General features: G+C 38.4%; 1 protein-coding gene across 1 annotated transcript in view; it reads left to right on the forward strand.

The window, feature by feature from the left end:
- The window catches only part of sorl1 (sortilin-related receptor, L(DLR class) A repeats containing), a 61499-nt gene that overhangs the window by 25881 nt on the left and 19364 nt on the right, over positions 1–16254 (forward strand). The window contains exons 11-26 of the mRNA XM_077565836.1: positions 6162–6235; positions 6448–6536; positions 6658–6836; positions 7687–7873; positions 9108–9236; positions 9528–9613; positions 10407–10579; positions 11034–11165; positions 11405–11496; positions 12829–13075; positions 13148–13286; positions 13512–13685; positions 13808–13921; positions 13991–14113; positions 15779–15898; positions 15995–16120. Coding sequence (XP_077421962.1) covers positions 6162–6235; positions 6448–6536; positions 6658–6836; positions 7687–7873; positions 9108–9236; positions 9528–9613; positions 10407–10579; positions 11034–11165; positions 11405–11496; positions 12829–13075; positions 13148–13286; positions 13512–13685; positions 13808–13921; positions 13991–14113; positions 15779–15898; positions 15995–16120 — 2184 coding nt within the window. The remainder of the gene's footprint in view (positions 1–6161; positions 6236–6447; positions 6537–6657; positions 6837–7686; positions 7874–9107; positions 9237–9527; positions 9614–10406; positions 10580–11033; positions 11166–11404; positions 11497–12828; positions 13076–13147; positions 13287–13511; positions 13686–13807; positions 13922–13990; positions 14114–15778; positions 15899–15994; positions 16121–16254) is intronic.

Here is a 16254-nt window from a genome sequence, read left to right on the forward strand (position 1 = left end):
GGTATATAAATTATACGGTGCTGTATTGCCGGAGAATCCGGTCACGTAATGCGCTGGAAGCTAACGGAGGGTCCAACGTTAGCTGAAAGCTTGACGAACGTCTTGAGGCTAACCTGAATCACTGCTATTCATATGCAGTGGTGAGGAACAAGGATACGTATGGGCTGACATATGTTCCGCCAGATACCAAATTCTAATCATTTATATTTGAATTTGAATCGTTAAACTTGAATAATCGCACTGAAAAACGTTTGTATTAATTTGAGTCATTGCATCGAAAAATGTAATCTGAATTATACAATTTGAATTTATTAGTTTGCAATGGAAGTCTACCAAACTTGAAACTGAATTGAAATGTATTTAATTTTCTCTGAAACGGTATTTAATCCTCACTAAAGATGCAACTCTATATTTTTACTTTCAGTTTATTCAAAGCAAATTCAGTTTTCTAAATTTAGATTCAAATTAGGTCCAGGCACTTTAAGCCCATTTCTCACTGAGCGGCGCAGGCTTGCGAGGGTGCACGCATGTCGCTATGTTACTTTCTCAGCAGGTTTTGTTAAATGTTGCAAAGACCATCACCAGACACTCCCAAACTCTCTTTATACTCTCAAACCGTTTTTCTTGTTGCGGTCGCCATCAAATTTTGAACATGTTCAAAATTTCTCTGCAACAAGAAACACAGCTTGAGAGCATAAAGAGGGTTTGAGAGTGTGTGGCAAGTGTTTTTGCAACGTTTTGCTAAATTGAACAAAGCCTGCAAAAAAAGCAACACTCGCTATGTGTGTGCACCCTCGGAAGCCTGCGCTGCTCAGTGAGATACGGGCTTTAGGAATAACAATCAATTTCAGATACACAGACCTTGTCTTCGTCCATTAAGCACCTTCGTTTTTGAGCATGTGACACAGGCTCTTAAGAAAAATTTAATCTTCTTCTAATCAGCTCTTAACCTTTATAACCCCTCTTTTTAACCTTGGTATAAGTCATTGGGTCAGGAAGGGATGAAATGTTGCTTCCTTTCGAAATTAGAAAAGGAAAGTCTATTGTTAGTAAAATATCATAACAACCAAGTGAGCCCATATACAGCAGGAAAGACAGAACAAGAGCGAGACCATTTGCGCCCTCATTATGGAAAAGAAAGTAGCGGGAAACCGGTGCACGTAACATTAAAAAACCTGCAGCTTACAGTCGGGTGCGGCTTTTATGTGTAACAAACTCAAGTATTCCCCAAATTTAGCTAGCGCGGGTTTATAGTCAGGTGTGCCTTATAGTCCAGAAATGACTGTAAATAGTTAATCCTCTGTTTCTGTCATTCCTTGATTATTTTAGTTTGAATGGACATATTTCGCTGAGTGTCTATTATGTTTGGGGCAGAATCTGATACTAGAATGACTTAATTACACTTGCCTTACCTAGGAAAATAGACACTTTTTTTAAATTAATGTGGCAAAATGCATTTGAGAAAATAGCAGACTATTGTACTGTAATTACTGCAAACTTTATAAACAGGTGGTTGGTTAGTTGTAATAAGTATGAGGCAGCATAATAAAGCCATTCTGGTATATTGATTACAGATACATAAAACACTTTTTTGCACACAGTCCCACTGTAATGTTCCTAACAGAATTTTTATAATATGAAATTTCTGATAAATAGTTACAGGAAACAGGAAATGAACTTCTATAGGTTGGCAGCGCTGTATTTTATGAGGAACTAAACTGTGGTATGCGAAGCACTGTTGCTGCCTGGGGCAAGCACACACAGTTGATTTCCCTTGACAAACTTTGTTGTAAATTCATCAATATTTCTTTCTTTTTTGTTTTCTTTAATGTTTATTAAGATACAATGTTACGCAGAGGTGTACATATACATTTTAGCGACAAATGATACTATCTTTTGTCATGATGGAGAGTTGAGGATTTATTTTTAGGACTCTGTAATGGGGGAGCATTATCTTTTTTTTTTCTTTTTATTATCAGCGTCATTAGATATTTTATCAGCATTGTATAAGTCAAAGAAATAAGAGGCCTTATTTATGATTGTTTGTAACATGGTCTGACTGGTGATTGTTTCAATGCTAGGTCATCTTGTAATTGTTCAACCATTTCCTCTTTCTGCGATAAGAATGGTTCAGCGGCCCAATGCAGGAAACTTGCAACATAACCCAATGAGCCCAGCCACCTCTGATAGTAAATATTTGCTTCCTGTATTGCCTGAAACAGGAAATCTGGTTGTACTCTCTCTAAGGTGGTTGAGACCTCTTGTTTGACATGGGACTGTTTTAAAGTGTGTCATGCACCTGAGAATAAAAATAGTTATCACGATACACATTATTTTGCAGGACTTCTTCAGAATGAGGTATCATTATCTGTGGCTTGCTTTGAATCCTCTCTTTGCTTCTTTCCATCTTGTAAGAAACATTGATTTGTTGATGGTTTTTGGTGTCCCCTTACTCTAAACTGTTCCTCTAATTAAATTCCTACTTAGTAATTTGCATGAAAAGAAAGAAACTATGCAAAGGAGAGACTGCCATTTGCTGGCAGAATTCACTTTGTTATCCCTCTCAAACGGATGGGCTTACAGTATTCCTGCTGCAGTATGTAGTAGGCACGCAAGAGGTCAGACAAACATTTTTTAAAAGGGGTTTGTGTATCCACACTGCAATGACATGTCAGCATACAAAACTCCTCATAACCTCCACTACGTGCTGTGTTATGACTGTTATTATATTTGTAGGATACATTTATTTCTAGTGTTGTTCCGATAGCGGTGTCGGGAGAGGCCCCTATACTGCATCAAAAAATAGTGGTATCGGCATCGGCAAGTACTACCCACGCTAATATAGGACTTTAGATGCAGCATCTTGTGTCTTGCTCGCGCACAACATTCATTGATGTGTGATGTGTTCACTGCCTGCCGAGTTAAGATATCCTATTGGCCCTTGAATGCTTTGAACCAATGGCAGGACAGCTTTTTCATGTTGACAAAAACAAAACAAAACTCGGTATTTGCGATGCCGATACCGCAAAACTAGGTATTGGAATCGATATTGGGGGCCAAAAAACGCTATCGGAACAAAGCTAGTTATTTCCAACTCAGGCTTCCTCTTAGCGTTTTATAGGCTTTCCTTGACCACCCACCAGGCCATTACACTAAATACAGTGTAAGGTCAATTCTGTCCTGTTTTTAAAGAGGAAATCAACCCAAAATGTTCTTTACAATAATATGTTCTATACACCTTAACTAGTCTAAACACGGCATTCTGATTAATAATGCGTTTGTGGAATATGAGTCAAGCAGCAAAATCCATTTGTTTTATCCATCTCAGGGGCGGCCATTTTGCCGCTTGATGTCGACTGAAAATGACATGGTTGCTTAGGGCTCAGGTAACGACCAATCACTGCTCAGCTTCGGAAAACAGGTGAGCCGTGATTGGTCGTAATAAAAATTATAAGTATTTTGTTATAATATTGAGCCTAGCAAAGTGCCCTTCAAAAGGTATTTAAAAACGCTTGAATGTGGCTCCCTTTAACTTGCAAACTAGGAGCATGTAGCTTAAAAAAAGTTATGGTAAAGGCTGGTATAGTTCATATTGAAAGGAAAAAATACATACCTTAATCCATTAAGGCTTAAAGCGCCTGCCAAAACATGCCTCTAAAACCTTTGAGTGACATTAGAATCACCACCGAAAAGTTTTCCTTGAAATTCAACAATACTGTTAATGCGTAATTAATCATTTATATCTCAGCTCCTGAAGCAGATAGAAACATAATTCCCAAAACATTGGAGAGATTACACCCGTGGCTTTCACACAAACCTACGTTTATTCTTATAAACCTTCAATATATATAAAAAAAAAATCATCAAACAACTTTGCGGGTATATTTACCCTCAACACTGGAGCACAGCTGTAATAACCTCGGGGAATCAAGTGGTAATTATTCGTCGTCAATTCCGTTTCAAAGCTGTTGAAATTTTCAACATCCTCATGGTCTACAAACATACGGATCTTAACAATATGTCTCTGTCGACTGGTACCACTGTGTGCCATCTATCACCGTCATTTATTTCATAACTCTCACAAATCTGCATCAGCCAAGAATGCTTGAATAAAATTCCAGGAAATGCTACGAGGGCCACGTCACTCGTATATTCTGATGCATTTCATCGGCTAAGAAACTGAGATTTTGTCAAAAGAAAACAAAATGATGTATCCACTTCCCGGCTTTAAAGGTAGAAGAGCGGTTAAACTTAATTCCATTGAAGTATGTGTCATTTGACTATTCTTTTTGCCCCAATTTCAAATTATTTACATGCAGATACAGTACTATAATAGGTTTTCAACCAAGCATCAATTATGAATTACCATAAGAGACTTCCTCACACCAGGTTTGTGAGTAGTAGTTGAACTGCGATATGATAGAAGTCATTATTCACTGAGAAACAAAGGCAATATGTTAATGTTTGCCAATTTCAACACTGCTGTTGGATTTGGCATTGAGACTTGCTTTGAGGAGACTCGGTGAGTCCAATGAATTATGCCAGAAATAAACTTGCTGATATGGTAGTGTGGTCAAGCATTGGCAAAGGAAGAACCCTAATGTGACTGACCTTGTTAGAGGTCTAAAACAGCTTTTTGTTGTTGTTGTAATACATTTACAGATAGATTTGTGGACAGGATTATTGAGCAAAATAGAATTTGAAAACTCTAAATATGTTTTGATTTAGAAACAAGTTACTTAACAATTCAACACATTTTGACACTGAGCAGCATCTAGTAGTCCCTTTGTTGAATCATTGTCTTGGTAGATACCAAAAGTAGATTTTGTCCCAATGAAAACCTCAAATTGCACTTGAGCCTGTTATGCAGGTGCAGTGCAACTGGTTCGACTACTTGTGATGTTTGATGTTCTTGTGTTTATCAAATAACTTTTATGATTCCGTTTATATTATGTTAACAGTGGCCATTGCAGCCCTGTTTGCCCAAAGCATACGTGCTGTGACATTTGCCCCCCCAAAAAAAACCTCTTTATTGAAGTCGTGCTTAGTTTTCTCAGTCACCGTTGATCATGATATCCGTGATGTGCTGTGGGGGTTTGTGTGGTTGCTGAGTCCTGGAAGCTCAAAGCCGCACGACAGTTCGTCCCACGCTCTGTCACAGATGCATGTATGTTCTCTCACAACCCGATGGCATATCATGTTGGCATCCCTTACGTTTTTCATATTGTGACCATGAGCGGACATGTTTTACACATTCCTTCACCACTTAAACTAAAAGGGATGTGAAAGTATATATCTGGCATTCTTAAGCTACATTTCCGTTTTGTTACCGGTTTCCACGGCAGCCACGTTTCAGGGAAGGGGAGACCAAATTGGACAAAACAGGATGGTTATGACTCGTAAGACAATACGGGCGTACGGAATGGGCAAATATGTCCGTTGTCAAAACATTTTGTCACGATAGTGACGGTGCAGATGAGGAATTTAGTCGGTCGTGGTTAGGATTTGATGCATGCAACTGAACCTGACTGGGTGTGATAGAATCTACCATAATTTGGAAACGGTCTATAGTGTGAAGCGAAGCAGTAAACCCTCTTGAGACTTCATGTGTGCTCACTTCCCCCTGCTGGCCAAACCCTTGATTTATTGCAGCTACAGAATTAGTATTTTTGCTGGGGTGCTCTGGACTTTTTTCATTTTCTTTCGGGAAAACCCTTTCACATAGTACTGAGGAGGCAGCAAGCCCAAAGGGTTGGCCAAATGCACTTCTGACTATTATAGTACTGAATGGGAACATTTATGTTTAATTACGTTGAACTTTATTATGCTAATATATAAGAAGCAATTCTGTGGGCTACTACTAAACTTCTAAATGAAATCCGATTGTTTCCCGAGAAGTTAAATTTGATAAAATAAATGTGGCTATAACTCCCAAACTTATTTGGTGTTTAAAAACTTAACAGCTAACACTTGTTTTATATATATATATATATATATATATATATATAAAGTTTGAAGAGATCCACTAAAATATTTTTTAAGCAGTCTTCTTGAATAAACAATCCTCATCAGAATTTGTGAACACAGGGGTTCATGACGTGTGTTTGAGAGTTCGACAGCAAAAGAGAAAAATAATTTCTTTTTTTCTGTTGTTATTTCAGGATCTTACGGCAGCAACTTGGCGAACAAACCCAATGTGTATGTGTCAAGCAGCGCTGGAGCCAGATGGAGGGAGGTTTGTTAAAATCTGACACCTACGTAAAAGAAACAAAGCATCTTGTACCGAACTAGCATGCAATATTGAACAGAACGTGTATGAAATATTGAACGAAATTTGTCTTGAAAGTTAATGACACTTCACAACAGTAGATGGAGGTTGAAAAAAAAAATACTGCTTTATTGTATGTTATTTTAAATGTTTATTTTTATTACGGGTCTTATTTTTAGGCTTTAGCAGGTCCTCATTTTTTCACATGGGGAGACCACGGTGGTATCCTGATGGCTATCCCACAAGGAGGCTCCTGTACTCATCTCAAGTAAGTTCAACTTGTGCTTATGTTATTAGGATGGAACAGGCAAAATCCATGGATGAGGAATTTCTGTTCACTAAAAAAAAAAATGATACAACAGAAACACAATAAAAATGTGTCTCTGCAGGTTCAGCACCAATGAGGGCGAGACATGGACCGAATTCCAGTTCTCTGACAGAGAGGTGTATGTTTACCAGTTACTGACGGAGCCTGGAGAGAAAAGCACCATCTTCACTATCTTTGGTTCCTACGCCCACCAGAGACATAGTTGGCTCATTCTGCAGGTCAACGCCTCTGATGTTTTGGGTAGGTTGGACTGCAAAGAGTTGGTTCAGAGGGATAGGGATTATTCAACTTTTTCAACATTTGATGTTTTAAGCTCTGAGCAACATCACTTCTCAACAGCTATTTATTATTTTTCTTTCTCACAATTCTCAGCAGGATTACATATTTTGTTTTTTATTTTCTGAATTCACCACAGCAATCATTACAGTATACACCTTATTTTATTATCAACTACTTACATAATAGCTTATTCTCTACTGGTATTTAAAAGAAGATCTGAGTTATTAGCCACCATAGTAATAGTATAGTATTTATTTTTCCCAGGGGGAAATAAAATAGTTCAATTACACATTAGAATAAAGTTGAATTTGACACAACTATATTGCATCCCACTGAGGTCTTCTAAATAATTTGTCCCTCGCATGTCGCTAAATAAGGGAATCAAAATATTAGAATTGCAGTGCATCCTGAAAGTATTCACAGTGCTTCACTTTTTCCTCATTTTCTTGTTTTATAACCTTTTCCCAAAATGTATATACTAATGATTTCCCCCCCTCAGTATTCTACACACAACACACCATAATAACAATGTTGCATAGTTGTCTCCCACCCCCTACAGTTTCACAAGTAATTTTATTACAATAAATAATACAATTTCTGAATCTGCTAAGATATTTCTTTTTTTCCAGCAGTTTTTACTGTTAGAGCATCAAGTATTTTTTCCAATCAGAGCAAATATACGATGTCTTAATTTGATTAGATTTGTCTTGAATTTTAGTTAGAGTTTAGTTTTTGCAATCTTCCGGGCATACTGCCTGTCATAGTAACAAGAATGGTTGACAATGGACCACCACCATTTTCTTTTGCCCAGGTGTTCCATGTTCTGAGGCTGACTACAAGCATTGGTCCCCTTCAGATGAACATGGTAATGAGTGCCTTTTGGGCAGGGAAATAACGTTTAAAAGACGAACACCTCATGCGACATGTTTTAACGGCGAGGACTTTGACCGTCCTGTCACCATGTCGAACTGCTCCTGTTCCCGCCAGGACTATGAATGGTGAGAGAGCCCATGCATGTACACAACACTCATGATAAACCAACATCCAGAAATAGCAAACATCTTTCCATTCTGTTTGGAGAATAAAAAGCAAGTCCTCAATTCTCTCATTCTCCTCAATTATTCTGTGAATACAAACTGACAAACATTCTTAAATCTATTGCATTTTTTAAAATCTGTTCAATAGGGTCCGAGCAGCAACTGCTGTGAGGGATTATTTTGAGGGATTCCAATTTTCTATGATGAGAGAGAGATCTTAAACATCTTAAACAAAGAAAATGTTTGAGTTGAGAGTCCTGCGGCATGCTACGCTGAGCTTTTTGCTAATCATAGGTATAATGTGAGTTACCATCCGAACAAATCTCCCTCCCACCAATTCACTATTTAAATGCCATACACAATAAACATGGCTAAACTCGTGACTGGAAGAAAAGTTTTGCAGTTGATATCACACATGGTCATCCTCATATCATTATTAGTGCATGCGTGTGTGTGGGTGTATGTGCTACCATGGGAAATATTGCTTTCAAAAGCATTATTTTCCCTTTCTCCCCATTCCAGCAACAACAGCTTTGTTAGCAAGCAAAGCTTTACTTTACCTCATTGGATGTCTATTCTATTCTTATTTATCTATCTATCTATCTATCTATCTATCTATCTATCTATCTATCTATCTATCTATCTATCTATCTATCTATCTATCTATCTATCTATCTATGAGGTGTGGATGCTTTCAGTGACAGTTCGAAACAGCATATGGCCTTCAATGAATCAATCTACATTACTTTATTATCATGGTACTTGGATTACGTTACTAACTGTATTTTTTAGCAGGTGACTTGTAACTGTAACGAAATACATTTTAAAAGTAACCCTCCCAACCCTGGTGCCATACATTATTATGCCAGAATAAGTGATTATTGTTCACATTGTGTTACACAAAGATAATCATTCTGCTTTCATGGGGGACTACAAATATCAGATACTGCTGAGAAGCTGAAATTCCAAGCATTTGTACACTGTTGAATTTAAAAAGGTGTTGAGCAATGCTAGTATTTGTGTGCCTTTAATGAAACCCTGACTTTGAATGGTATGATAAACTATGTCTTCTCGGCTCTGTGAAGCCATGGGAAACCTCTCATTGCAACTATGATAATGAGTCAGTTTCTAATTGCATGCTAAAAAGAGGGCTCATGGTAAGCAAGCTTGTTTCATGTCATCTTCCTCCTTGCAGTGACTACGGCTTCAGGCTGAGTGAAGACTTGTCCCTGCAAGTGTGTGTCCCCGACCCCGAGTTTTCAGGTGACCTCAATGCTCCTCCAGTTCCCTGTCCTGTTGGCACCACTTACCGTCACAGCAAAGGGTGAGCTGCTTTTATTCGGCTTTGCAGTGTAGAATTGCAACTCGAGATTCATGTCTGTTGAATTATTAGCATTTCCTCAGCGTTTGAAGCATTAGTGATTGTTTCATGTTCACATAAATGTTCTTAATTCTAAGGTACAGTATTTTATTTTATATAGATTTACAGTATCTTATTTTTCCCATTTTTATTTTGTATAGATTTACACTAAGTATTCTTTCTTCTTTCTTTGCCAAGAGCACCACCAAGTGTCAGACTACTGAAAATACTTAGCTGTTCTCTGTCCTGCCACAGATACAGAAAAGTACCTGGGGACAGTTGCAGTGGAGGTGATGTGGAAGCCCGACTGGATGGAGAGAGGCTACCTTGTCCTGTTAGAGGTAATTGCAACTTCCATTCGACTTGCTATAATAAATTACATTGTCCTGTAATTGACTGGTGACCACTTGTACACCGCTTCTAGCAAGGCTAGGCTGTAGCTCAGGGGTCAACATCGTAGTACACATGGACACCAGGCAGCCCCCAAGGGCCACATGAGTAGCCCGCAAGCCTGATCATAAAAATAGCTCGCCAGTTTTGAGACATTGTTGTTTTCTAAGAATGTTGTGGAAGTGATTGTTTCAAAATGTGAACACCGGCAGAGACTTCTAAAATTTGTGTAGCCTACTGATATATATCCATTTGTTATGAAAAATCATTAGCATGATTATTGTCTTCTCATGAATTAATATAATTTTTATATTATTAAAGGTAATTAGGAGCAAATGTGTTATTCCAAAAGTGTGTATCAAATTTATATCCCTTTATGTTAATCAGTACCCTCGAAGTAACTCTTAGTTTCAAAAATGTTGGTGACCCTGCTCTATCTCATTCACGACCCTATTGAGGACAACTGGTTTAGAAAATGGATTACATTACCACAAGATGGGTTGAACATTGGATGTCCTGATAGTTGTGATGTTAGATCTGTCTTGTATGTCATTCGTGAGTCTTGGTAAAATGTCAAAAATAAATAAATATTAGACCATTTCATGTGTTCAAATAAGTCCAGATTGACTTTGCAGGGCGTTAGTCAGCCATTTAAAATATTTTGGCTTACGGTATTAGGCAGTAATCAATTTCCTCTGTCCATCTTTTACTTCCCATTAAGCCACATATTTGATCTTCTTACAGAGAGTAATGAGTTCATCTTGTATGCTGTGAGAAGCTCGATCCATCGCTATGACCTGGCCACTGGTACTGACCAGGTCCTCCCTCTAGTGGGCCTAAAGGAGGCCGTGGCTCTGGACTTTGACTATGACAAGAACTGCCTCTACTGGGCTGACATCTTGCTGGATACCATACAGGTTTGAGAGTCCTTCCTCCATGACAAATTGAACAGTAACTACTGTGACAACATAGAATTAGGGCTTTTACAGGGTTTCTACGTGTCACAATTCTCAATGATCTTCTTCAAACTTGTCGGGATTATTCTCCTATATCTAAGCAAGAGACCTACTAGTTTTGAATATCCATACTCTCCCTATCTATTTTACTTGATCCAAAATCTCTGATGTAGCTGAAGTCACATGAGTGATCACTTTGTCGGGTCTTACGATTATCAAGTTTACAGTGTTTCAAACTGAAATGAAAGGTTTACCATTGTGAGTGCAGAGAGCTGCAAAAGCTTTGATATAAGTCTTCAGAGTCATGTGACACATTGTTGTCTTTTCTCATGTTGATTTATTTTAAGGCAGCTTTAAAAATATATATATTTTGATGTTTGAGGTTAACCATTACCAACTGTATCTTCTATTGCAGCGTCTCTGTCTAAATGGCAGCACAGGTCAGGAGGTTATAGTCAGGAGAGACCTGCAGAACGTGGAGGCCTTGGCTTTTGACCCCATTAGCAGATTGCTTTACTGGGTTGATGCTGGTGCACAGAAAATTGAGGTAATGTATTATTTGAAAATTAGATGGTAGGAATAATCGGAGAATGTATACGGATTCACAGCCTGTTAGCGAAAAGAAACCAGTAGGCGACATGAATGTATTTTGCGAACACCGGTTATACATACAGTAAGTTGCGTGTTCTCTTTACATATCTTGCGAGCTAAAATGTAATTTCTAATTTTCACTCACACCCTTGTAAAAAAATAAAAATAACAATTGCTGGTTTGTGTATGTTTAAGGTTTCCAATCCTGATGGGGATTTCCGTCACACCCTCCTTAATGCCTCTATCCTGGAACATCCGCGAGCTCTTGTTCTTTTGCCTGAACAGGGGTAAACTCCTTACATTAAACACACATGCGCACACGAATCCAGCATCCCTTTATTTCTAGGGCCAAAATCAATATTCCCCCAAAAATATCAAAGCAACACCATAAAGGAAAACCCAAAAATCTAACGAGTATAGGTCATTTAGGTGGAGTTTTTTGGTAACAAAACTCAAAAAGTCATCAAAATAATCAATTTATTTACAGTATGTACACGGATTTTTTAAATATTGGAAATTAAACTATACATTTTTGTGCCCATAAAACCTTTCTGATGTAAATTATAAATGTAAAAGGAGTAATATACTTGATCATAAGTCTGTTTGTGATACAATATCACAATATGAAGCCACAATACGATAATTATCACTATATTGTGGGGAGGTTGGCAATATTACAAAAAGGTCACAATATTGTAAAAAAAAAAAAAAAAAAAGCTCATACAAAAAATAAGCACAATATTGTGCTTTTGTACATAACAGCAATGTATATAAACCACCTACCATCTCTAATAACACTTAATATTGAGGCACTTACTTGCTAATACAAGCACACATATTGACTCGGTTCACAAGTATATTACGTTCCCCTCCATCTGACGATTAGGATGGATTTTAAACATAGAAGGGTGAAAACATCCCTTATGAAAATTAAACTGCACTAAAAAAAACTAGCCATCAGAGGGTGCTAGAACTGCACAAATCGAAATCAACCTGTCTATTTTATTTTTTTATTTTTTTATTTTATTTTTTTACAGATGTGCTAATTTTAATAACGTGACATGACAATGGCGATATTGTGGCAGTTTTAATATCGCAGTATCACGATATTACGGTTATCGTTACATCCCTAATACAAACTATATAACAGTACATTAGAACCTTAAGTTACGAATGTCTCTTTATAACAACGATTTGGGTTAATGCTGAAAATTTTCCTAGAAAAATGTCCTCTGGGAACTATTTTTGAGCGGCCTTGGCTCAGGAGATAGATAAGTTGGTTAGTAATAAGAGGCTGCTGTTCGAATCCCGCTCTCTCCAAGCTGTGTGTCGTTGTGTCCTTGGGCTAAACATTTCACACACAGTAGAACCTCAAGTTAGGAATTTAAGTGACTCGTTTGATTGCAGTGATTGCCTCACAATATTAAGTTAAAGGTCCCATCTATTTTGTCCAGGCCTGTTTCATAGTTTAAAAAAATATATATAATTCTGTTGAACCACAATTCAAAAATGTTGTCATTGTGTATGTGTGTGCATGTGTGTGTATATACTTATTTATATACATCTGTGTTGTTTTTATTCGATACCTTATATTTAATTCATAATGTATTGTCCCACAGACTGATGTTCTGGACCGACTGGGGAGACAGAGCAGCAGGTATTTACCGAAGCTCCATGGATGGAACCAGTGTGTCCTCAATTGCCTCAGAAGGCGTCCGCTGGCCAAATGGAATTACAGCTGATGATCACTGGCTGTACTGGACTGAAGCTTTCAGCGACCGTATTGAAAGGGCCAACTTCACTGGAGGCCAACGACGCATTCTCTTTGAGGGGCTACCCCACCCATATGCCATCGCTGTTTTCAAGGTGAGTGCTTCTAATTTTAAATAGTTTGAATTTACCATTCGCCTTTTGAGATGTTCACAAACTTGCTTGCAGAATGACTTGTATTGGGACGACTGGTCCAGAATGGGGATCTTCAAAGCACCGAAAACTGGTACTCAGAGTAATGAGCTAATTGTTGGCAGACTGACAGGTGTCATGGACCTTAAGATTTTTTATAAAGGCAAGAACGGAGGTGAGAAAAGTGTCTGAGAAACACACACGAGTGGATGATTTGGAATAATACTTTACGTAGTTGCATGTGTACTAAATTCATGTAAATAACTGAATTCCTTTGAGGATCAGAAGTCTAATAAGTTAAACATAGATAGTCGTGTACCTGTCGAACCTACTGATGGTATTAACCACCTAAAATACTGCAAACTTCAAGATGCACAAGATGTCTTCAATTATCTACCAGGTCACAACGCCTGTGCTGACCTGCCATGCAGCTTATTGTGTCTGCCTCAGCCTGGCTCTAGACACACCTGCATCTGTCCAGAAGACACCCCAACTACCACCTTGCCTGATGGACAGGTGCAGTGTCAGTGCCCTACAGGATACCAACTCCAAAACAACACCTGTGTTAAGACTGGTGAGACTGTGTTTTATAAAATCACCCTGTGCTGCAATTGGCCCATAAATGTAGCCATTAAAAATGGCCGGTGTCTACTTGGCTCAGTTTTGGTTGTGTGTGACTGTGCCTGTCATTGTCAGAGGTGAGCTGTTCTGCCAACCAGTACCGCTGCTCAAATGGCCGCTGTATTAGTAGTATCTGGAAGTGTGACAGTGACAACGACTGCGGAGACATGAGTGACGAACAGGAGTGTCGTAAGTACACAGCGTTATCTTCCAATAAAAACTTAGCTTCCCACAAACTGTTCTTGTTGGTATCTTCAGCAACTACAACCTGTGACCCGACCAACCAGTTCCGCTGCGTCTCCTCCGGTTCTTGCATTCCTTTGGCTTTCCAATGTGACCACGAAGATGACTGTGGAGACAACAGTGATGAAGAGCATTGTGGTAAGTCTTCAGTTATTCACCTTACTGCAATTTTTTTGGGTATAATTTACTTGAAAAATCCTAGCAAAGTTTTTCCACGTAGTCAATTTTACAAGGAGATTATTGAGTACATTTTAATCGTTTATTTTAAAAAAAGAAGTTACTCAAGCCTTGAGGAACAAACTCATGACCTTCAGCTTGGAAGACGGCCAGTCCACTACTTGAGACAAACTACTCCTGCCGTGTGTTAGTATATTGCTGGTGTCATGTGGAATCCTCGTACCGCCAGGAGCATATTTTGTCTCATTTTGGACACACCAGCAATGCAGGCAAAACAAGAATGGCTCAGGCGGTAGAGTTGCTGTCTCCCAAGCTGAAGGTCATAAGTTTGTTTCTCAATGCTTGAGTATTTTTTTTTAATAAATTAGTAAAATGCACTCAATACACTCCTTACAAAATTTACTTAGAATTTCTCAGTGAAAAACTTGAATTTTTCACATAAATGTTCCTCATTATTACTATGTTACAATGGTTTTCAATATTTCACCAGCTGGTGTTTGGAGAGATGCTGTATATTGAGAGTAACAGTGTACCTTTCCCAGTTGACTTTTTGCGAGGCAGCTTACACACTAGACAAAGGCTGTGCAATTACTCGATTTCAATTATTACACTCCACAATTACAAAATCGTCATAATCGTCAACAAAAATAAAAGACTATTAATACTAATTTGAGTTGTTGAAGTTTATATATTTGCACTTTAAAAAAAATGACTACAGTAATTTCTGGACTTTACGGCGCTGTTTTTTTCACATGCATTCGACCCAGCGGCTAATACAAAGGTGCGTCTCACAAGGTCACAACATCACAAGGGCGCGCACTAAAAAAGAAGTGCAAAATCGTCAGGCAGAGCAAAACAAAACAAGCCAGCCCAAATACAGTAAGAGAGACAGAACGAGAGCGAGACAATTATGAAAAAGAAAGTAGCGGGAACCATTATATACTGGTGCGGTAACACCTGCAGTTTACAGTCAGGTGCGGCTTATATGTGTAACAAACTCGAGTATTCACCAAATTTAGCTAAGGTCTTAAAGTCTAGAAATTACTGTTTGGTCCAAAATGGACTTGCATAATTATAGTGTTTCAAATAAATTTATGTGTCTTAATATGTTTTCCATGTTTAAACATTTTCTTGTTTGCACCAAAAAACAAATGATTGTCCTAATTGTAGGCTTTCGCATCATGCTTTGTTGCTGTTATTAGTAGCACTTGTGATTGTTTTGCCTCTTTTATGTGTTATTTTAGTACAGACAGAGTTTAATATAGTTATATTGTTTATTGTTTCCATTCGTAGATTAAAGTTTTTCTACTTTTGATATTAAATTAATGTAACTAGGTTACACCCTAGGCAGGCAGTCAGCGCTATATATAATGGCCTCTAATGGTGATTGTAGTTACAGTTTATTGACAATGAGACAGTCAACATAAGATGCCGTGGATACTCTTTATTTACGGGCTGATTATGTGTGGGCTGCTAGCTGCGTGATTTTGAAACAATGTGTGGGCTCCTGCCTGCCGATTTGCGGCCCAAAATATAGGATAAGCCCACCGGGAATTGTCCCGGCCATCTAGACTTCCCCTTTGGTTGATTGTTGATTTTTAGTTTGATTGTTGTTATATGACTCAGATTCTCACGTGTGTGGTGCTGGGGAGTTCACATGTGCACGCGGTGTTTGCATTCGTGATGCCTGGCGTTGTGATGGAGACAATGACTGCAGAGACTGGTCTGATGAGGCAAACTGTACAGGTAAGGGTTGAAAAAAAATAATTTAGTGATAAGATCCCACTGATTAAAGTCTCACTTTTGCACAATTACAATATAAGTAATATTGTATCTTTCTAGCTGCCCAGCATACATGTGAATCCAGTAGTTTCCAGTGTCACACGGGCCACTGCATACCGCAGCGCTGGACGTGCGACGGTGACAATGACTGCCAGGACAGCTCAGATGAAGACCCTCATTTCTGTGGTAACATGAAGCACTTACTAACATGTGTTCTGTACATCACACAACACTGTGCCACCTGTCATCATGTTGCCAGATAAGTGTTGCATCAGTTAAGCAAGGCCACACTTGACGTATTACTATCATCAGCATGGCAT

The sequence above is a fragment of the Vanacampus margaritifer genome, chromosome 5 (assembly GCF_051991255.1).
Source record: "Vanacampus margaritifer isolate UIUO_Vmar chromosome 5, RoL_Vmar_1.0, whole genome shotgun sequence".
NCBI classification, from domain to species: domain Eukaryota; kingdom Metazoa; phylum Chordata; class Actinopteri; order Syngnathiformes; family Syngnathidae; genus Vanacampus; species Vanacampus margaritifer.